This window comes from Sebastes umbrosus, chromosome 11 (genome assembly GCF_015220745.1).
Source record: "Sebastes umbrosus isolate fSebUmb1 chromosome 11, fSebUmb1.pri, whole genome shotgun sequence".
Classification (NCBI taxonomy): domain Eukaryota; kingdom Metazoa; phylum Chordata; class Actinopteri; order Perciformes; family Sebastidae; genus Sebastes; species Sebastes umbrosus.
In genome coordinates, this window is record NC_051279.1 from 25,761,382 (window position 1) to 25,785,571 (window position 24,190).

The window sequence follows — 24,190 nt, forward strand, 5'->3', positions numbered from 1 at the left end:
CAAACAGAACAGCAGGATGCCCAAATGACAGCAAAAGCAGCAACATCAGCATGCACACGATACGCCTCAAAGCAGCAGAATCTCCCCTGAATGCCACGACAAACATGTTTTCTCCCCATGGAGACCATTAAACCTCCTAATGTAGCTGAGTGTAAACATCAACACACCATCTATCCTTAAAAAAGGAACAATTTGCACTGAGCATTGAGAATATTACGCTGCAATTTTCTAACGTATAGCCCCTTTTCTGTTAATAACCATGATGATGTATGCTTGTGTGTGAAAATTTACTTGACAATAAACCTGACTGTCATTGTGATATATAATATATTGTAGTTTGAAGGAGGTGGTCATCATGGTTGCATCATGAGCTGTGAGACCATATACAGGTGTGTGCCTTTAAACATCATGTCCAATTAATTAAAGTGACCACAGGTGGACTCCAATTAAGGTGTAGACACATCTCAATGTTGATCAAGAGAAATAGGAGTGTCATAGTGAAGGGTCTGAACACTTCTGTCAAAGTCCTATTTTAGTTTAATAAATGACTAAAAATCAGTGGGTCATTGTGGGGTGTTGACTGTAGATTGATGAAGGGGGAAATTAATTTAAATCATTTTAGCATAAGGCTGCAACATAACAAAATGCACTGCACAGTATGTCTGTTCTCCAGGACACGTGGGAACCCTGTGTGAGAAGTTTAACCTGGGACAAGATGCTGCTTTTTTGTAGTTTATAAGCTTGTATGTTTTTTAATGTCAAATCTTGATTTGAAAGGGTCAGATAAATGTATTAAAAAACACAATATTTCCCTCTGAGTTGTAGTGGAATAGAAGTATAAAGTAGCAGAAAATGGAAATGCTAAAGCACAAGTACCTCAAAACTGATTTTATCAGATGAAAAGAAGATGTATCACAGACACGTCGCACAAACAAAGTCGTATTTTATTTAAAGACATTATTTTATCCTTCTGTAAACAACAGACATGACGTGTAGCTGTGTTTCATTTCAGGTTATTGCAGTGTCTCAGTGTGTGATCGGTGCAAATAAAAGTGAGGAATTACAGCAAATAGATCCATTATTACAGCCGCATACAGCCAGCAGGAAGTTGGCAGAACCCGATATATCATATATGAGCGCGCAGGGCGGTGCAGTCCCGTGGGTCTGATGCACGTTCATTATGACGAGGAAAATAACTCTGGATTCGGCCACAGACTCATTGGCGTTTTCAGTCCAAAATGGCGGCATATAGCGGCTGTTGTCAAAAAAGCACCGGAGTTTCGTCTCTTTGCGGGCTTCTTCCCAATCCGTTCCATTTTGTGTCATTGCATCCGAGTGAACGTTACCTAGCTAACCGTGGCAAAACATGATTGTCTTTGATGTGTTGTAATTGGCGTGGTGATGTTCAAACGTATCTGGTCATTGAAATTATGCATTTTTATTTGCGATTAAATATTTTAAGAACACGATAGATCTGACTAGAATTACATGTGTGTATTCCATTAAATTAATGTGCTGCATTGGTGTATTCTTATAGCGTGTATGACAGTATTTTAGCTTTATTGTTTCAGCTGCAACCCCGACGGTGTGAAACTGGGGAGCAAATAAAAAATAAATTAGAAATACATCAGAATGGTGCGTTTACAGTCCAGCAGACTGTATGAACGGCCTTGAGTTACTTTGCTACCGGTACTTTTATGTATGCTGTGGGTGATTATAAGATATGAAAGTATCGCGGTTGTTGGGGTTAGTTAAGCCAGATAACGAGAAGATACCCTGGGTATGTTGAACTCGCTTTGTAGTGCAGGCCTCTGGTCAAATTACACTCATACATTCAGGAATGAAATATAAATATAATTCAATACTTGAATTGTTGAGGCAACACTCGTCTCTAGGGAACTCTATAAGGACCAAGGCTGGAGGTTGAGAAACGACGGTCGGTGTCTCTGCTGTGGTTTGTGGTTGTTATTACAGAGGCAGATTTCACTGGTGTGGTTCAAAACAAGTCTGGATTTCTTTGTGGACCTGTTTCAAGGCAGAATCCCCCCCCCCCCAGAGAGGTGAAGTCTCAGTCCTGCAGCCTTCAGAGGAGGCAGATCAGCTGCAGGAGGAGGAGGAAGAAGAGGAGGAGGAAGAGATGAAGGACTGATGTCAGTAGGTCTTCTTCCAGGAGCGTAGGTACAGCTGGATGGGGAGGAGGGGGTTTCTGTTCTTCAGACTCGGATGGAAAACATCAAAATTTGCCCTCCTCACTCGCTGCAGGTAGTCCTCCAACACCACCTGCAGCACACAACACCACAGAAGAAGAGTTGTGTGAAAGAACTCTGATGAAGTCCCAGACGATTAAGAATAACCAGATAATCACACTGAACGTCTTTGTTCATGTTGGCGAACTTCTTGTTGGTGTGTTTGTGGATCTCACAAAACAGTGCAGCCTGCAGTTCAGTGTGCCCGCCTGTTTACTCTATAAAAACACATTAGAAAACGTATTTACGACGATTTACTTTAGGAAAATGAAACGAAGAGCGTCTGTCTCCACAGTGAATCATCTGTTGAGTGTTTGGTGGTTATTTAATGGTGTTTTAGAACGTAACCGCCGTGAAACAATCAGAAAATAACTTTTCTTTCTCTCACACTTACGTCTCTCTCTTCTAACATTACCGCTCGCTGTCGCAATGTGTCTCTCTTTCTATCTGTCTTTTTTTTCTTATTAATCAGGAAGCCGACAGCAGAGCCTAACTTTACTTTCAATTATATCACACAAATAGAAATGTTTTACGCTCCTCCTAAAATGGTCCTAAATAGATACAAGAGTACTTCCTTGTTTATGAATGAAGCGGTACACGAGTTGAAGCAGCAGCGCTGTGTGTGTTTGACCAATCAGTGATGGTCATCCCTGCGATCTCCACCCCAAAAGTTCCTGTGCTTTTTTTTTTAAGATAATTTTTTGGGGCTTTTTAATGCCTTTATTGATAGAGAGAGAGTAAGTTATGAAAGGGGGTGAGAGAGGGGATGACACGCGGCAAAGGGCCACAGGTCGGATTTGAACCCTGGGCTGCTGCAGTAAGGACTGAGCCTTAGTACATGGGGCGCATGCTTTACGAGGAAAGCTACAGCAGCGCCCCAAGTTCCTGTACTTTCAGAAGGTACTACCACACTACCAGGGCCTTTTTGGGGGGTGAAAAGGCTCCACACAATTTCCCCAAAACTTAATTTAGACCCTGGTCCCTGCAGTGGAAACGCAATGAGGTTCTCAAAAGGTTCTTAGTTCCGGGGGAAAGTTCCTGCGGTGGAAATGGGGCTTAAATGGACTCTGGTGCTCAGAAACACAACCGCCCTTTGTCCACAGCGACCACCAAAATCAACAAAAAAAATTTAATTCCTCGTAGTAGCTTTAACTTGTGATAAGAAGTGATCAATCGATGATGTGTGTGTGCTACTGACAAACAAAGAGACATTTATTTGAATAAATGTATTTATCATTTACGTAAAGCTTTTGATGAATGCTTTCAGTCATCATGAGACATTATTTTTCAGATCATCTGTGTTTTTTTAATATTTAAAAATGACTTTCAGGTATTTTTTTCTTAAATAGATATCAGGGGTTTTATAAATCCTGCAATAAAGAAATGACCCTCAGTTTGTCTAGGAGGATGTTACCACTTAAACCTGTATTTTTTTTTTTTAAATTACATCGAAGTGACCCTTAATGTTTGTCCACTACTCTACTGGCTCAGTAAGGTTTAAATAAAGATCCATGTGTTAAAGTCAGAGAGCTAACAACGGTGTGTTTAATGTCCCTCTGGCTTCACCAGCTCCGCTCTGCGTTTCCTGCTGTTTCACACGACACTCGACCTGCAATTCATCTGAATTAAATTTTCAGCGCGGTGAGAAAGCACGAGAGGCAGCGTCGACGGTTTCACGTGGAGGAGCACACTGAGCTGGAAGAGCATCACATGTGCACACAGCTGCAGCGCTAAACGTCCACTGCAGCGTGAAAATCATTCACGAGGGCAGACTGGTTTTTGCTGTGTGCAGACTGCAGGAGACCTAGAGTGTTTCTCAGCATCACGTTTATGAACATTTACTGAAAGGAAACTCATTTACTGCATAATTGGTAAATTGATAGTTAATTACACTTAATTATATTAATATATAATTATAACTGTTAAACAATGAAATGATAACTAATAATGTAATTATTAGTAATACTGTAATTTCTGTTATTCTATTATTAGTTATATGAAATAATTGTTTATTATATATTGTATCATAGCTGATAAGAGACGATAACAATTACACTCTGATTACATTAGTAGTATTTATTATCTGTTATTTAAGTATTTATTATCAGTTTATTGTTACACATATAACATTTTTCATACTATATTAAGTATTTGTTAATGATTACCAAATGATTTGTAAACCTTTAAGAAATTTATTGTAAAACATCTATAAACATTACATAGATAGATGGACCAGAAACCAATTATTAACCATTGACAAAGTATTAACTGTCGATCTAAATAATGTTTATAAACACTTTACAAAGTATTTATTAACCATTTAACAAGTTATTATAATCATCAGTTGCAACTTTATAATAGCCATCCAAATTCATTAATATTTTTTGCATTAATTTTTTATTTATTCATTTATTTTTAAATGTATATATATATATTTTTTTATTATTATTTATTTATGTACGATTTTACTTTTGCATTTAATTTTTATCTATTTATTTATCAAATAGGGGGTGAAATGCAAAGGGAAAATTGTGTATAAATAAATAAATGCATGAATACATACATAAATACAGACGATTAATAATAATTATAAAACAAGTAAATAAATAAATGCAAAAAATAAATACATACGTTTTAAAATAATAAAAGATAAATACATGCATAAATAAATAAAAGGGAAAATTAAACAGTAGAGTAAATAAATAAGGGAATTAATACAAAGATAAATAAATAATTTATTTTTGCACTTATTTTTTATTTATTTCATATTTATTTTGAAATATATGTATGTATTTATTTATTTATTTATGATTTTCCCTTTGCATTTCACCCTTTATTTATCTCCCAAAACTTTTATTATGTTTATTAAGTTATGTCATATTTTATCAAATAATTAATGGATACATTTATTTTTAATATTATTTTTGCTTCATTTAATGACATATTTATTCATTTATTTATTTATTGAGTCATTTATTTATTCATTAATTTATTTTGGCAGGTTCCGTCCTCCTAAGTAGCAGCACCAACTCAACTCCCAACTTTCCAGAAAAACAGCGCTTTAATTACATTTGCTCCCTGATTTGGAACATCTCAGCTACTGCTACTATCTGTATGATGCATCCAGTTTGTGCTTCGTATGATAATTTCATTGGTGTAAGTGTTACTTAAATGTTTACACAGACAAACAGTATTGAAATCACATCAAATCACAATTTTGTTGCCTGTAGGAGGCCACATTAAAATGTCTACATCAAGCAGAGTGTGTGGGTTTTTCTAAAGCCAGTTCCCTGAGGTGCTTCTTATCTAAAAATCCCAGAACACAGTAAAAAATCATTCCGTGAGTTTTATATTTTCTGCCAAAATAAAGCCGTGTTTTCTGAGATGTTTCATGTGACAGATGGATGAACTGATCCCGGAGGGGAAACTAGATGTAAACACAAACATCCAAATCTAAATTTGGTTTTCTGCCACCACTGTTTTTAATGATTGCCTTCAACTTACATCATCACTGCACAGAATAATCAGCTCTCTCAGTAGCACGAAACTCCTGCTGCTAGAAAACAAGCCTGACTATGGAGGACGGAAACTGACAAAATAAAAAATAAATGAATAATAAATGTATGACTCAATAAATATATAAATATGTCATTAAATTAAGCAAATATATTATTAAAAATAAATGTAGCCATTAATTAATTGATAAAATGTGACTTAACTTTATATTTGTTTTAATTTGCTTCTTTATTTATTCATCTTTGAAAATTGAAAAAAGAAATGTATAAAGAAAAGAAGATATAAATAAATAAGTTTGGGGAGATAAATAAAGGTTGAAATGCAAAGGGAAAATCGTTCATAGATAAATAAAGAAATACATATATTTAAAAATAAATATTGAAAAAATAAAAAATAAGTGCAAAAATAAATGATTTATTATTATTATTTATTCAACTTTGTATCAATTCCCTTATTTATTTACTCCTCTGTTTACTTGTCCCTTTTGTTTATTTTTGCATTTGTTTTATAGTTATTTTTAAATGTATGTATTTATGTATTTATTTATTTCTGCACAGTTTTCCCTTTGCCTTTCACCCCCTACTTATTAAATAAAATAGATAACAATGAAATAATAAAAAATAAAAATAAATAAAAAGATAAAAGAACAACAAATTAATAAATACATTTAAAAATTAATAAAAATAAATACATAAATATATATAAAAGGGAAAATTAAACAGAAGAGTACATAAATAAGGAAATTAATACAAAGGTAAATAAAGAACAACGCCAATTAAAACATCACATTTTATCAATTAATTAATGGCTACATTTATTTTTAATATAATTTTTTCTACATTTAACGACATATTTATTTATTGAGTCATTTATTTATTTATTTACTCTTTGATTTTGGCAGGTTCCGTCCTCCGTACCTGACGTGCATTAACGTTTAGTTAACATGCAACACTGCAAACACATTTTAAACCTCTGAATGAGACCTTACCCAGATTCTGGCATCTAAAGAGAGAAAAGTAATGACTAGTCCACACCAGGTACATTATGTGTTTTCACACATAGTCCTATAGTCTGGAGGGATGGGAGGCACAGGAGAACCAGAACCAGGACTGAGCAGGGCAGACTGTCGGACCCTGCTGCAGTAAAATGAGAGGTTTTCTAAAGGGAGTCTGGTGCGGGACTGCCAAAATCAACATAAAATAAAAGTTCCTCGAAGTAACTTTAACTTGTGATGTGTGTGTGCTACTTACAAAGACCTTTATTTTAATAAACGAATTTAAGCCGCATAGAGAAATGTCCCTCACTTTGTCTTACCACTTATCTTATTTGATGTTTTAAGACTCACCGTCTGCAGGAAGGCCAGATTGGCGGCCGCTGGGACGTTGCTGCTAAATGATCGTGCCTGAAAGAGAAAGAGAGCAGAACAAACACAAATCAAACAAACAGGGAACAGACTGACTGCGTCCACACTGAGCTGGCAAATTTCTATAACACCATTTATGTGTGAAAATGACCGACGTGGGTGCATTTTCAGGCTGTTTTGTTCTGTCCTCTCCTCTCAGAAACATAATTTTCATATTTGTCTGTTTTGTTTTTGGTCACACAACAGAACAACTAAAACATTTTGATATGATTGCAGCTCATGAATGCACGGAAGATCTGAGAGGCAAGTGAGAAAAAAAATTCTGGTGATTCATTTTTTTTTTAAGTCTGATCTAGGGCTGTCAATCGATTCAAATATTTAATCGCAATTAATCGCAAATTAATCACACATTTTTTTATCAGTTCAAAATATACCTTAAAGGGAGATTTGTCAAGTATTTAATACTCTTATCAACATGAGAGTGGACAAATATGCTGCTTTATGCAAATGTATGTATATATTTATTATTGGAAATCAATTAACAACACAAAACAATGACAAATATTGTCCAGAAACCCTCACAAGTACTGCATTTAGCATAAACAATATGCTCAAATCATAACATGGCAAAGTGCAAAGTGCAAAGTGGGCATGTCTGTAAAGGGGAGACTCGTGGGTACCCATAGAACCCATTTACATTCATATATCTGGAGGTCAGAGGTCAAGGGACCCCTTTGAAAATGGCCATGACAGTTTTTTCTCATCAAAATGTAGCGCAAGTTTGGAGCGTTATTTAACCTCTTAGTAGTATTTGTATCTTCATTCTAACTTTAAAACTGAGGCTGCCTCAACCTAAAAATCAAAACTTGCGTTAATGCGTAAAAGAAATTAAAGAATTTGCGCTAAGGCGTTAGTTATCATGTTAACTTTGACAAACCTATTTCATACGTCTTGTGTCGATGTATTTAGCTCCGAGGATTTATTGAACTTCAAATGATGATGATGGTCAGTATTTATTTATTTAATAAAAATGTTTTTGTGTATATATATATACATATATATACACATTGCACTCTATACATATATATGCATATTACACCATATACATATATACACTCACCGGCCACCAGTAATGTGCTCTATAAATAAAGTTTATTATTATTTTTATTATTATTATTTCCAGTTGTGTTTGTTTATACTGTATGTATTATTATCATTATGGATTTAAATGCACAGAAGCCATTAAATGTTCTCATGACTGGTATTAATAAGCCTTTCTAAATTAATTAGCATTTTTCTAATAGACTCAGTCAGGAGGAAGACATAAAAGACAGTCACCACAATAAAAGCATTTCCATTCTTATTGGTTTCACTCAGTATGACCACATGCGCTTTATCAGTGAGGGACGTTCTTAATTGGTATAAACAAGGTTCAAATAAAGCAGAACGGCTGATGATTGTTTGGGAAGCAGGCAGCTTAATGAAAAAAGCCCCAGAAAGTAATCAATGAGGCGTATTAGTGGAGGCGAATAAATCTCAAACCAATTAGCTCCAACCTCATCAGAGCTGCATGAGTAACGTAAGACACACTTAATTACCCACCACACTGTAGGTGCTGAAAAATACTGCATGTCAAAGCATCAACCGAAGCTGACTTTCACAGATAGCATGCTGTTTTGTTCCCACTCTTTGAACTCTCGCTAGTGTTGTTACAACACCGCGGATGTGAATTTAACGTTTCCTCGTCTCTGAGCGTAGCGGCTGCGGAGGATTCAGACAGAAATATACGTGTTAGCTTCCTGTTGTATAATAAAAATGTTTCCAGGATGATGAGAAAGAACGTATATTGATACAAAGTGAAAGTCAATTGTTCGTTCCATTGCAACATCAGCGCCCAGCAGCAGAGCTACTCCGCCGCCATTTTGGACTGAATGCGACTACCAGACGCCAGTAAAACGTCCGCCTGCAAAGTGCCGTACAAAAGTAAAACTAAATTATTTCTATTCTATTGTCATATTTAATGTCTCTACTGAAATGTCCTGTGTTGAACAATAAAAATATAATAAATATGCATACTATTATAACTATTTACTTACTTATTTATTAAACGTTTTTGCTTCCCAGAGGAGCATAAAGTGAGCGATGGACATAAATGGAAGTTAGAAAAATCCAGCACACTGATTTTGAGGTCAATCTCAAACTTTTTCATGTCAAGGATCCAAAATAGAGTCCAATAGACCACAGACCATGGATGTAGAAGAGGTTGTGTCCTGTGCTTTTACCCTGCATGTTAGTAAATAGCCTACAACTCCACTAAATTCTGTTGATGTCATGCTACTAGCACCACTAGTTACTGGCCGATAGACGGTTGTTTGGGCACAGAGACGTTAATACATCCACCACGGTACAGGCTTACAGCATACAGCCCACGGGTGTATTAGAAGATAATAAAAGTGATGAATTACAGCCAATAGATCCATTATTACAGCCGCATACAGCTAGCAGGAAGCTGGCAGAACCGAAGAAGATATGTCATATGAGCGTGCAGGGCGCTGCAGTCCCGTGGGTCTGATGTACGTTCATTAAGCACAATGAAGGCTACTTTTGGAGCGGCGAAGAAGAGTTGATTTCCGGCAAATCAAGATCCCGAATTTTGGGCAGTATCGGACGCATTTCCGATACTGGTATCAGTATCGAACGGGCGCTGCACTGGTATGCATTAAAGAACTCCAGGTTTTCCAGTTTTTGCGAAAAACTCAAACTCTTCTTCCTCTGTGCTCCATTAAAAACTCATCAATGAGCCTCACTGCGTCACTGGGTGACACCATCATCATCCACATGAACACACACATACACACTGCAGTTTATGTTGACTCAATTCCACATACACCGTCCTGCTGCCACTAATACTCACTAGAGCACCACTTGTGGATTAATCCACCGCTGAAAATAGTCCCCAACAAAGCCACTAATTCCTCCTGTTTGTTTGATAAAAACAACAGTGAGCAGCTGTTTTAGGAGATTACTGAGCCTTAAAAAGAGAAAGGATATCTTTGCGAGCTGTTTTTATATCTACAGTAGGAACCACTGAGCTGGGAGCTGAGAGCCACAGACAGGAAGTCAGAAACACATTGTTGGTTTTGGTCTGATGGAAATCTGGAGCTTCAACAATCACTCATGTGTTTAGTCGTGTCATGCAAGTGTGGTACGCACGTGTTGTAGATGTACGTGAGCCTGACTGGCGATGTCGTACGTGACATCCCGGACGTTCTGCTCCCGGCTTCCGCGAATGAAGTCCTCTTGAGACGCTCCATGCTGCAGAAACACAGAAACAGAAATACTTCAACAACAACGCCGATCTCTCCAGTGCAGCAGTGTTCCCAAGTGTGACGTGGTGCTGCAGGGTGTCTACACACTTTTTACTATACTATTTCTAAGGGATAAATAAAGTTACTAAAAGGGCTACAGGGATCAACTTTGTCAGCTAACTTTGAATTCGATGGCCGCCCGTATTTATTTGAGTATACGGATATTCCGATTTCCCAACGAGGCTTGGGCTCCTTGAGCAGGACTCGAACACAATAACAAACAGATCGGATCAAGCAAAAGGTAATGAAAGACGCTGTATTTCTCTGAAGGGTCCTTTCCATAATGCTGTCAGACACTTAGGCTATAATAACATATGTAACATGTGACATATGTAAATTGATTGTAATGTGACGATGTTGTAATATGCGATTTTATTTATGATGTTGTATTATGTATTTTTTTTTTTTTTTTTTTTATTAAAAGCCTAACCAGAGACAAGGTCTGCAAACTAGCTACGGCTAGAAGTCCTATATACATTGCATCGGTAGCACTTTAATGAAGTGTAACAATGCCTATATGTATTGTCTCTGTCAAATAAATTAATAAATAAATATATAACAATCTGAGCCTGTCAGCGGCAAAAGTAGGGGGGAGTTGGGAAAATTCCTACTCTTCTAAATTCACATACATGGACGTATTTTAGGAGTATGCACAAACAACCAATGGTGGCGAATCCTAAAAACATCTGTATTTAACCCTAAATGAAATCCTGACTTATTGTGTGGAGATCGCCTGAAACAAATGATGATGTCATATTTTAGTCAATATAAGATTGAAAATAACATGCTGCATGTCAGACAACTATTTATTTTTTTGTGGAAATTCCATATTCATCAAAAAACTGGTCACGAACAAACTTTCCTGCACTTTATTAATTAATTCAAACAGCATAGCACCATCTAACCTAATGTTAAAAACAAAAAAGCCAGTAAGACCTTTTAGTGATTAATGAAATATGATGCATATAACTCTGGCATTATGAAATGAACACGTAATTATTATTTTTTTTCTATCTTTTTTTTATAGTCTATGTATGTTTGTACTTCTGTATATGAACATGTGTACAATAAAGAAAGTTTATAAAATATATATTTATAATGACATCATCGAATGCTCCAAGTGATTTGATGACATCATCGAATGCTCCAAGTGATTTGATGACATCATCTGATGCTCCAAGTGATTTGATGACATCATCTGATGCTCCAAGTGATTTGATGACATCATCTGATGCTCCAAGTGATTTGATGACTCAAACTTGAGATCACACCTTTGTGATAGAGTGAGAGAATTTTCAATTGAGGCAAACCACAGATAGAGACGGAACTGTTCATCAGTGACAGACTGCATCTACACAAGAACAATGTCCCAGCAACAAATCTACGAGGACCTCACAGTGATCAGCTGTCAACAGCTCTCTGCAGAGCTCCAGGCTGAAAAAGATAAAAATGATTCTCTTCAGCTGCAACTAGAGAAGCTGAAAGCTTCACATGAGATCGACCTGAGCTGTCAGGAGGAGAAGGTGAAGCACCTTATCAATGAAGTGGTCAGCAAGATCTTCCAAAACGGGTCCCTCCAGAAACAAGTGGACAACTTGAATAAGCTCCTGGACGAGAAAGACAGCACCCCGCAGGAGAAAAAACGCGCCCTGCAGGATGAGGTGATGGCTCTCAAAGTGGCTCACAAAACCAGCCAAGAAAAGCTCCAAGCTAAGCAGGAGGTCCTCCTCGAGGACCTCAGCGACTTTCAGGACGTGAAGCTGAAGATGCTTACCACCGAGCTGGAGAAAGGCAAGTCTCTCCAGAAACAAGTGGACCACTTGAATAAGCTCCTGGAGGAGGAAGACAGCAACCTGCAGGAGGAAAATAGCACCCTGCGGGAAGAAAACTGCAAACTGCAGGATGAACTGCTCGTCCAAACGGGGTCCCTCCAGAGACAAGTGGAGAAAACTACGCTGCTTCAGGAGAAAAATAGCACCCTGCAGGGGGAAAACCTCTTCTTTGCGGACAAATACCGCATCCTTCAGAAGAAAGACAGCGACCTGCAAGATGAAGTGAGGGATCTCAAAGTGGCCCACAAAAACAGCCTAAAAGAGCTCCAAGCTGAGCAGGCGGTCAATCAGGGCCTCCGAACTGAACTCGAGGTTGTCCGCGACTTTCACGCTGTGGAGCTGAAGAAGCTTACCACCGAGCTGGAGGAAAGCAAGATCCAAACCGAGGCGCTCCAGAAACAAGTGGACAACTTGAATAAACTCCTGGAGGAGAAAGACAGCACCCTACAGGAGGAAAATAGCACCCTGCAGGAGAAAAACCGCACCCTGAAGGATGATGTGCTCGTTAAAACGGGGTTCATCCAGAAACAAGTGAAGAAAACTGCACTTGTTCAGGAGGAATTGAGAAGCACCCTGCAGGAGGCAATCCGCACCTTGCAGGAGAAAAACCGCACCCTGCAGGATGATGTGCTCGTCCAAACGGGGTCCCTCCAAAAAGAAGTGGAGAAAACTGCGCTGCTTCAGGATGAAAATAAGACCCTGCAGGACGAAAACCGCACCCTGAAGGATGATGTACTCGTTAAAACGGGGTTCATCCAGAAACAAGTGGACAACTTGAATAAACTCCTGGAGGAGAAAGACAGCACCCTACAGGAGGAAAATAGCACCCTACAGGAGGAAAATAGCACCCTGAAGGATGATGTGCTCGTTAAAACGGGGTTCATCCAGAAACAAATGAAGAAAACTGCACTTGTTCAGGAGGAAATGAGAAGCACCCTGCAGGAGGCAATCCGCAGCTTGCAGGAGAAAAATCGCGCCCTGCAGGATGATGTGCTCGTCCAATCGGGGACCCTCCAGAAACAAGTGGAGAAAACTACGCTGCTTCAGGAGCAAAATAACACCCTGCAGAACGAAAACCACATCCTTCAGAAGGAAAACCGCACCCTGCAGGATGAAGTGACGGATCTCAAAGTGACTCACAAAACCAGCCTAAAAAAGGTCCAAGTTGAGGAAGAGGTCAATCAGGGCCTCCAAACTGAACCGGAGGACCTCAACGACTTTCACGACGTGAACGTGAAGATGCTTACGGCCGAGCAGCAGAAAAGCCAGACCCAACAGAGTCTCCCCAGAACAAATTGGAAAACTTGGATGAAGTCCTTCAGAAAAAAAAAAAAGTAGCAACCGGCCAAATAAGAGAAGAAAGCAGAAGGGAACAGGACGCCGTCCCTAAATGAAACCACATTTTGACTAATGCTATATATATTTAAAATATATATATATATAGCATTAGTCAAAATGTGGTTTCATGTGCATATATATATGTACATAGTGTAATATGCATATATATATGTATAGTGTAATGTGTATATATGTATATAGTGTAATATGCATGGAGTGCAATGTGTGTATATATATGTATATAGTGTAATATGCATATATATATATATATACAAAAAAATAATTAATTAATTAATTAAATAAAAAAAATAAAAAAATAATAAAATACTAATCATCATCATCATTTGAAGTTCAATAAGTCCTCGGACCTAAATACATCGACACAAGACATATGAAATAGGGTTGACAAAGTTAACATGATAATTAACGCGTTAGCGCAAATTCGTTAATTTCTTTTACGCATTAACACAAGTTTATATTTTTAAGTTGAAGCAGGCTCAGTTTTAAAGCTAGAATGAAGATACAAATATTACTAAGAGGTTAAATAACACTCCAAACCTGCATTTAATTTTGGCGAGGAAAAACTGTCATGTCCATTTTCAAAGGGGTCCCTTGACCTCTGACCTCCAGATATATGAATGAAAATGGGTTCTATGGGTACCCAGGAGTCTCCCCTTTACAGACATGCCCACTTTATGATAATCACATGCAGTTTGGGGCAAGTCATAGTCAAGTCAATAAATGTGTTATTTTTTCCTATTCTAAAATGGTATATTTGAATATTTCTGCATACTGGGGTCCTTAAACAGTCTGGAATTACATAGATTGGGTATCACTGTAAAGCTGAGATTCTTGTGGATCCAATGAGCCCAACTGTATTCATGTGTGATGATGTCCTCATAGTAGCCATTTCATTGTAGTGAGACCATTTTTTGAAACTTCCTCACTGTATAAAATGACCTGTGGTGACCTCTAGGATAATCACAGCCTCATGAAACTTTATAACCACAAACTAGAGACTTAGAGCATTCAGAGGATGGATGGCTTTCCTACCTAGATTGACAATAAGGTTTTTTTCACGCCATCCAATTGCTGAAAAATGCAAGTCTTGCAGAAATCTCCAAATGTCAAAGGTTTTTGATATCAAATCACAGCATGGCTTTTTCTATGGTGTTCCTCAAGGTCTTGGTGTCTTAATGTGGTATTTTGGAGGGATTATTTATCATTTTTATCAATTTTTTTTAAATTTAGCACCAAATCTGTGTAACAAATGGTATCAACCCAAAAATTGCTGCAGCAACTTATGAGACATAATAGAGCATGGGGATGACCATCATATACTTCTATCATCATTTTCTAAACCCTTATACACTTTCACTGTTTATTTTAAACAATGAATTTATTAATTCATGTTTATTTCTGATTCATGACTAGAACAACTTGACACACAGTGCTGAGCATCTCAAATTAATGTTCAGGTTTCCAGCTTTCAGATGATGTACACCACTTCTATGTGACATCTACTGTTGACCTGCTATCTCCCCCTAAAGACGCCCTAAAAAAGATAAAAACGGGTCTATTGTGGGTCTCAGAGGGTTAATCAAGGAAACATTACATTTAATCTTGATTTACTTCTTCAGCAATGAGTAAGTCACCCTGCCTAGAGAACATGAGCTAAATGGTTCATATGGATGACAGCAGGGTATTTCAAGTGTATCAACAGCGCCCTCTTCAGGCCGCAGAGTGAAGGTGATGTGAGGTAAGTGTACTCAGCAGACCTCGGGTCAAAAGCGTCATCCTCCGGCTGAAGATTTTAAGGGCAGAGCCTGCGTGCTTCAACCAAAATACACACATCCTGCCCCTCAGGTCCTCCAGCAGCAGCAGTTTGTGGTTCTCTATGTGGGACAGATGGCCCACACAAAGGTTGCAAATTGTTAGCGGCATTATTTGTTTATCTGCATCATGTATGCATCTGCACGCAGGAGGGTTTAAATCTGAGGCTCGCTGCGTTTCTCCATATGGTTGTTGTGTAACAATCCCTTGGTTTGTTTTCATTACCGCTCCGACAAGAATATCATCGGGCATCATGCCAAAGCCGAAACATGAGTCAGCCCAACGTATGGAGGCATGAGTGTGTGGGAAGCTTTTTGGCATCTTTGGGAACCAAATTCAGGCTTTAAACCAGCTGAATGGCGTCAGAGGAATAGTTCAGATGTTTTTAAGTGTGGTTGCATGAGGTACTTCTCCATAGTCAGTGTATTACCTACAGTAGATGGAGTTTAGAGAAACAGACAGAAGTACTGTGGAGGACGGAACATGCCAAATTAAAAAATTAATGAATAAATACAGACTAAATACATAATTGTCATTAAATGTAGCTAAAATAATATCAAAATGAAATGTAGCCATTAATTAAATGATAAAATGTGACATAGATTGATATTTCTGTTTTAATTAGCTTCTGTTTAATTTTCCCTTTTATTTATTTATTTATTTATTTTTCTTATTTTTAAATGTATTTATTTATTCAGGTATTTATTTTTGCATGATTTACCCGTTGCATTTCACCCTTTATTTAATTAATAAAATAATAATAGTAAATAAAATAAATAAATGCAAAATAAATAAATAAAAGGGAAATTGAAACAGAAGAGTAAAGAAATAAGGGGATTAATACAAAGCTAAATTAACAATTAACAATTCTATTTTATTTTATTTATTTATCAAATTCATTAATGGCTACATTTATTTCTTAATATTGTTTTTGCTACATTTAATGAGATATTTATTTATTTATCGAGTCATTTATTTATTTTTGGCAGGTTTAGACACCTAAAAATATCTATATCAGTTTAAGTGTACGCTATATTTAGAATATTTTCACCGCTTTACTTCGCTGTCAGACAGTCCTTTCTGACGGGGAACTGAAGCTGTTATCTATGCTCTCTTCAAAGCCACCAGACTCCATTGACAAAAACAGTAATTTTAACTCTCAGAACACAGGAGTTGCTGGTGTACCGCTGCCTCTGATTTTGGCAGGTTCCATCCTCCATACTGAACAGTTTCAAAGAATAATTGACATCACTATGAAGCGTTGACTCACCAGCATGCAGATGTCCATGGGTAGGTAGACTTTCCGTCTGCTGCTGTGATAAGGAGTCGCTCTCAAACACGTCACGATTCCCTGAGCTTTACCGATGTGACTCGCTGCGTGGTCGGCATGGACGTTTTTCAACCCTGCAAACAAAAAAAACATTTTTAAAGACTTATTTTAACTGACTGAATTATTCTGATGGAACCTGGTTATAAAATAATAACACTTTCTCATTAAGTCTCTGAAGACTGAAGACCAAACCCTGAACTTTATCCTAACCTACTAACCAACTATCAATATTAAGGGTGCAGTAAATGGCCAACCTAACCACAGAGAGGTTCCTGCTAGCAGCAGCCTCACCTGACCTGACCTTACCTAAACACTCCAGCAGCAGGTACAGTAAGGAGGACTGTGTGTTCTCTGAATACTTCTCCAGCTCCTGCAGGTTTCTATAGGCTCGATCATCCAGATCCTTTTCCTGGTGAAACACACAGTTTTGACGATTTTTACGCTAAAAAATGGTAACTTGTTAGTTTACAGAGCTAGTCTTCATAGAAAGAAAGGCATTGTCCACTTTAAACGAGACACTGCCTACTTGTGATCGCCACAGGTTGCATGTGTCTATGAACTGTGAACAGCTCGACTAACATGGAAGACGAAATTAAAAATAAATGAATAAAAAAATAAAATCACTCAATAAATAAATAAATATGTCATTAAATGTAGCAAAAATTATATTAAAGATAAATGTAGCCATTAATTAATTGATAAATTGTGACATAAATTGATATTTCTGTTTTAATTTGAGTTGTTCTTTATTTATTTATCTTTGTATTATTTCCCTTATTTATTTACTCATCGGGTTAATTTTCCCTTTTATTTATTTATTTTTAAAATGTATTTATTTATTTTTGAATTTATTTATCTGTATTTATCATTATTTTAGTTTTGTATTTTAATTATATATTTAATTTATCTATTTATGTAATAAATAAGGGGTGAAATGCAAAGTGAAAATCTTGCATAAATAAATAAATAAATACATACATACATTTAAAAATAAATATAGAATAAATACAAAATAAATGCAAAAATAAATAAATAAATTTAAACAATAATAAAAATCAATACCTAAATAAATAAAAGGGAAAAATAAACAGAATAGTAAATAAACAAGGGAATTAATACAAAGACCAAGAAATAAAAAATCTAATTAAACAGAAATATCAATTTATGTCAAATTTTATTAATTAATTAATGGCTACTTTTATTTGTAATATCATTTTTGCTACATTTAATGACATATTTATTTATTTTTTATGTATTTATTGATTGATTTATCAATCAAATAAGGGGTGAAATGCAAAGGGAAAATCATGCAGAAATAAATAAATTAAAAATACAAATAAAATAAATAAATAAATGCAAAAAAAATAATAAAATGAATACATAAATAAATAACAGGGAAAATTAAACAGAAGAGTAAATAAATAAAGGAATTAATACAAAGATAAATAAATAAAGAAGCAAATTAACATCAATTTATGTCAAATTATATCAATTGATTAATGGCAATATTTATTTTTTTATATTATCTTTGCTACATTTACTGACATTTATTTATTGAGTAATTTATTTATTTATTCATTTATTTTTTTATTTTGGCAGGTTCCGTCTTCCATAAACTAATGGGGGAAGACGTCCAGTGAAACAATCCAGTATTTCATGAGAAAATATTTTAGGAGCACAGTCATCAGTAACCCAGCAATGAAAAAAAATAAATAATGTAAAATATATGCAAGCAAAGGTGCTGATTTTTACAAACATGTGTCAGCTCTTGTCAGGATTACTAAATGTAGCAGCAAGAAGCTGATCATCTAAATGTGATGATTTCTGTCTTACTCTCTCTGTTATGATCCTCAGCAGCCATCTCTTTGTCAGGTAATGTTTCCTCACCACCTGAAAAACATCATCCACACTATTAGTTAGCTGCTTAAAATACTACTCAGTAATGACAACATCCTAACAATCTTTGCTTGTGTTAGTAGATATAGAGGATAGAACCTGTCTTAATCAAAAAATGAATGAATAAATAAATAAATAAATAAATAAATGACTCAATATATAAATACAATTGTCATTAAATGTAGCAAAAATAGTATTAAAAATAAATGTAGCCATTAATCAATTGATCAAATGTGACATAAATTGATATTTCTGTATTAATTTGCTTCTTTATTCATTTCTTTGAATTAATTTTCCTTATTTATTTACTCTTCTGTTTATTTTTCCCTTTCCTTTATTTATTTATATATTTATTTTAAAATGTATTTATCTATTTTATTATTTGTAGTTATTAAATTATTATTTTATTTTTATTATTTTGATTGTTATTTATTTATGTATTTATTCATTAAATAAGAGGTGAAATGAAAAAGGGAAAATCATACAGAAATAAATAAATGCATAAATACATAAATAAATACATATAAAAATAAATATTAAATAAATAAATGCAAAAATAAATAAATACATATACAAATTTATAAAAAAATATATATATATAATATGTATTATATATATAACAATTACATAAATAAATAAAAGGGAAGATTAAACAAGATAAAATAAATAAGGGAATTAATACAAAGACAAATAAAGAAGCAAATTAAAACAGAAATATCAATTTATGTCAAATTTTATCAATTAATTAATGGCTACATTTATTTTTGCTACATTTAATGGCATATTTTTTTACTCATTGAGTCATTTATTTATTTACTAATTTATTTCTTATTTTGGCAGGTTCCGTCCTCCATAAGTAGGTTTTTGTCAGTTCCGCCAGATTACCTTTGAAAGTAAATATTTAATTAACTTTGATTAGATTGAATGTTCTGCTGTCTGCAGAATGACTGATATTGATATTTGATATTTACCCTCCACAGTTCGGCGCTGATTGGCTGGTTAGGCGGGTCGTCTCTGTAGATTTCCTCTATGGCCGTCTTCCAGAACTGCATTCGCATCAAACCAATGGTCTTCTGGGAAACGGAGTCCTTCACCTTTTGAAGGAACAAATATAGGACAGAAATTAAACACTATATCTATATGTTTTTAATCCCAGACTTTTCTTATAGCAGTAACCGTAGTAATAGTAGCAGCAGTAACAGTAGTAGTAGTAGTAGTAGAGTAATAACAGCAGTATTATCAGTAATCATTCGTCATCCAGCCTGGCTGTAGGACTACCTGCCTGTGCCAGCTCCACATTAAAGGCTCTCAGAGCCAAAGAGGAGCGTCGCGCCTCCTCTGGGAGGAGGAGGGAGGACACAAAGCCGTCATAGTCTCTGGACCTGAGGAAGAGGACACGGAGGTCACACTGAGGAGATGCAGTTGATAACATTCTTCTAAAGTTCAACTTAATTCTTTATTTTAAAGCCTTTTCCATAACTTCATATCATCGTCATTACTTTGCCAGTTTTGCTATTACTTCAGAGGCAGTGAGTGTAAGTTAGTGGGCAAGTACAATATTTTTCAAACAAAAAAAAGGTAGAGAAATTTACATTTGTTTGATTCTTGCATATGGAGGACAGAATCTTCCAAAATTAAAAATAAATGAATAAATAAATTACTCAATAAATAAATATATATGTCATTAATTGCAGCAAAAGTAATATTAAAAAGAAATATAAATTGATATTTCTGTTTTAATTTGAGTTGTTCTTTATTTATTTATCTTTGTATTAATTCCCTTATTTATTTACTCTTCTGTGTAATTTTCAATTTTGTAAATTTTTCTATTTATTTATTTATTTTTACATTTATTTATTTATTTTTATGTACATGTATTATTATTTTATTTATTCATTTATTAAATAAGGGGTGAAATGAAAAGGGAAAATTGTGCATAAATAAATAAATATATACATTTAAAAATAAATGTAAAATAAAACAAATAAATAAATTTAAAAAATAATAAAAAGAAATACACAAAGAAATAAAAGGGAAAATTAAATAGAAGAGTAAATAAATAAGGGAGATAAGACAGAGATAAATAAATAAAAAAGCAAATTAAAACAGAAATATCAATTTATGTCATATTTGATCAATTAATTAATGGCTACATTTATTTTTAATATTATTTTTGCTTTATCTGATGACATATTAATTTATTTATTGAGTCATTTAATTATTTATTCATTTATATTTTTATTTTGGCAGGTTCCATCCTCCATACTTGCAGCAGTTTTTGCAGAACAGCGGTCATAAATCAAACCTATATATAGGTTTTACACATATAAGTTAATAAACTAAATAAACTAAAACATATTTCAAGAGCTGGAAAACAAATTTCATAATGGATTTTTAAGAATTCACCAACTTACGAAGCGAGGTGAATATATTTGTCTATTGAATAATGACTGAAAAGTGGGAGGTAACGTTAGACTACAAATACATGCTTCTTAGTAAAGACATTTCTAGCTCCCCTCTGCTGTATCCTATTGGTCTAATTTTGTTGATAACTTAAACTGGGGAAATATTTGGAATCTTTCATACAAATATCTTCTTACCAATAAAATAATGGAAGTTTCTTTTAAAATGTTACATAGATATTATCTTACAAGTCATTATCTTCTTAAATTTAAAAAAAGACATTTGTGTTGACTGCTCTTTTTGTGAAATGTCTCTCGAAACGTCCAGACACCAACAAATTTTTGGAAAGATGTGTCTTATTATGCTACTGTTTATATTGACTCTGATTTTTTGTTGTACTGGCATAATGTACTGTTTGGTTTCTACAATAATAATGATTAAAAACTAATGTAAAGAATTATATATAATAAATCTGATAATTTTAACAAAATTGTATATTCATTAATCCAAATTAAGCCACTCTAAACTGTTATTTATAAGATTTTAAAAATAAACCAAACAGTACATTAGAATCATTTCAACTAAAACAAATAAGAAAGCTGTGAAAACAATTTATTTGTACTCTTTGCTTAATATTTTTATTTAAAATATTCCCCCTGACTCTGACATTGTTTGTCTGTATTAATGGCTCATTTGTTGTATGTGTTTTGTTTGTATGCGCACTATATTTGCAATAAAGAATTGCTATATATATATATATATATATATATATATATATATATGTATATATACTGGAAAAACAAAGTTCAGAAACTTGTGTTTGGTGGATTATTTCTCTGTTGTTACAATGCTAATGGTCATTGTATTTTACATTGTTGGAAAGCCTGTTTATTTACCTTCGCAATGATGTCCAACTTTTAAGGATCATGCATTTGTGGGATGAGCAGCACAGCTGATTATGTGGGGAGAGCCCAAGAACAATTTGCCAAAATGCTCTGCCAATGGTAAACAGTGTATTCTCATAAGGCTACCAGGAAGCCTGCAATGACTACCCTTCACCGTCAGGCCCGTTTGCGCTGGTGTCGACAACACAGACAATGGAACCTGAACATGTGGGGGAATGTCATGTTCAGTGATGAGACCAGGTTCTGTCTGCGAAAGTTGGATGGCAGGGTCAAAGTATGGAGACGACGCGGAGAATGCTATGCTGATTGTTGCACCGATGAAGTAAGAGCTTTTGGTGGGGGCAGTGTCATGGTGTGGGGCGACATCTCCCTCACTGGCAAAACAAGGCTTGTCATCATTGAAGACCATCTCAATGCAGTGAGATATCAGGATGAGATTCTGCAGCCAGTGGCGAACCCATATCTCCACAATCTGGGACCTAACTTCATCCTCCAAGATGACAACGCTCGCCCCCACAGAGCCAGGGTTATCACAGACTACCTCCACAATGTGGGAGTAGAGAGAATGGAACGGCCTGCCAAGAGTCCACACCTCAACCCAATTCAATCCTTGTGGGATCAGCTTGGGAGTGCTGTACGTGTTAGAGTGACCAACACAACCTCGTTGGCTGACCTGCAGTGAATCCTGGTTGAGGAATGGAACGCCATCCCACAGCAACGTGTGACCAGGTTGGTGACCAGCATGAGGAGGAGGTGCCAGGCTGTTGTGGCTGCGTATGGATCTTCCACCGCTACTGAGGCTCCTGACGGTGTATTAAATGAATAAAGTGTAAAATAGCCAATATGTCTTGTTTGTTCCTTGTTACTGATAGAGAGTTCAATCATCCACCAAACAACTCAAAACAAGAGTCAATACCAACAGGAGAATACACTGTTTACCATTGGCAGAGCATTTTGGCAAATTTTTCTTGGGCGCTCCCCACATAATCAGCTGTGCTGCTCATCCCACAAATCTATGATCCTTACAAGTTGGACATCATTGCGAAGGTAAATAAACAGGCTTTCCAACGATGTAAAATACAATGACCATTAGCATTGTAACAACAGAGAAATAATCGACCAAAAACAAGTTTCCGAACTTTGTTTTTCCAGTTTATATATATATATATATATATATATATATATATATGTATATATTCACATATATACACGTATATACACATATATACACATATTTATATATACACACATATATATATATATACACACGTGTATACATATATATACATACATACATACATGTATATACACATATATATATATATACACACATATATACATATATATACACATATATACATAAATATATATGCTTTTTAGTTAACTGGATTGTGCCAAAATGAACACTGAGGGCAAAATATCTTAATAGTATACTTAGTTTTCAAATATATATTTTTAGTGTCATGAATTTTTGTGTTGTATACATTTATACCTTGAACTAGGTAATTACGGGACATATTTGTGATTTAATCTCCCATATGTGCTGTGTAAATGTAGAGTAACTTGTATTTAGCTGGCTGGTGTTGTTGCAGTGAGTGCAGTCAGACCCACCTGACCAGATCCAGACAGTACTTCTCATTGAGTTGTGAGTCTCCTGTCGCGCTGGTCGCCGCTCTCACACTCTGAATATCAGCCGCTCTCTGGATACTAACACTGCTGGGTGAAACCTGTCTGTGAAGAGCGTGATACAGCGACGTTTTACTGCTTAATAGTCCATGTTTAGCATGTTTAGCACTGATACCTGCTGCCATGTTCCCCTTCAACTCTCAACCTTGTGTCACATTTAAAACATTCCCCCGGCCAGCCAGCCGACACCGGCGGGGTTTAAATTCTGCTTTTTATATTATTATTATTATTAAAAGAGCTGCTGAAATATCTGCCGATGAATTTTAAATCATCAATTGTCATAAATATGCCCGAAAACTATCATACAAAATGACAACAACCGTATATTTGTTAGATATGATGTTATAATCGCACAAAAAACATCAGTTCCGGGACATGGTCGTTGGACGTGACGTAACCGGAAATTGAAGGACGCTGCCGCCAAAATAAGAGCAGCAAATAATCTACTGGCAACTCACACGGATCTGAATTGGT

At 35.5% G+C, this 24,190-nt stretch overlaps 1 protein-coding gene and 1 long non-coding RNA gene across 3 annotated transcripts; both read right to left on the bottom strand.

Moving 5' to 3' along the window:
- Positions 1 to 923: 923 nt before the first annotated feature.
- On the bottom strand, positions 924 to 23,841 carry ndufaf6 (NADH:ubiquinone oxidoreductase complex assembly factor 6). 2 transcript variants are annotated; one of them, XM_037783648.1, is made up of 9 exons: positions 23,642 to 23,841; positions 20,005 to 20,104; positions 19,694 to 19,816; positions 18,660 to 18,716; positions 17,133 to 17,235; positions 16,767 to 16,900; positions 10,339 to 10,440; positions 7,108 to 7,164; positions 924 to 2,280 (listed from the first exon to the last, which is right to left on the bottom strand). In XM_037783648.1, exons 1-9 carry the CDS (start codon positions 23,839 to 23,841, stop codon positions 2,152 to 2,154), a joined length of 1,005 nt encoding a protein of 334 aa, XP_037639576.1. In that variant the 3' UTR covers positions 924 to 2,151. The 2 variants fall into 2 exon arrangements, with proteins under 2 accessions (XP_037639576.1, XP_037639577.1); XM_037783649.1 differs by having other exon boundaries at positions 2,152 to 2,280; positions 20,001 to 20,104; positions 23,642 to 23,778.
- On the bottom strand, positions 12,034 to 13,248 carry LOC119496433. Its single transcript, XR_005208701.1, has 2 exons — positions 13,110 to 13,248; positions 12,034 to 12,811 (listed from the first exon to the last, which is right to left on the bottom strand). It is a non-coding gene; the product is annotated as an uncharacterized LOC119496433 (long non-coding RNA).
- Positions 23,842 to 24,190: the final 349 nt, after the last annotated feature.

Bases quoted from the DNA above. Each gene is read 5' to 3' on its own strand.
- ndufaf6 (XM_037783648.1), bottom strand. From the start codon at position 23,841: ATGGCAGCAGGTATCAGTGCTAAACATGCTAAACATGGACTATTAAGC. The intron at 20,105-23,641 runs GTGGGTCTGACT...CCTCTTCCTCAG, and splicing joins TACTGTCTGGATCTGGTCAG to GTCCAGAGACTATGACGGCT. The intron at 19,817-20,004 runs GCAGGTAGTCCT...TTCCTTCAAAAG, and splicing joins TTAATGTGGAGCTGGCACAG to GTGAAGGACTCCGTTTCCCA.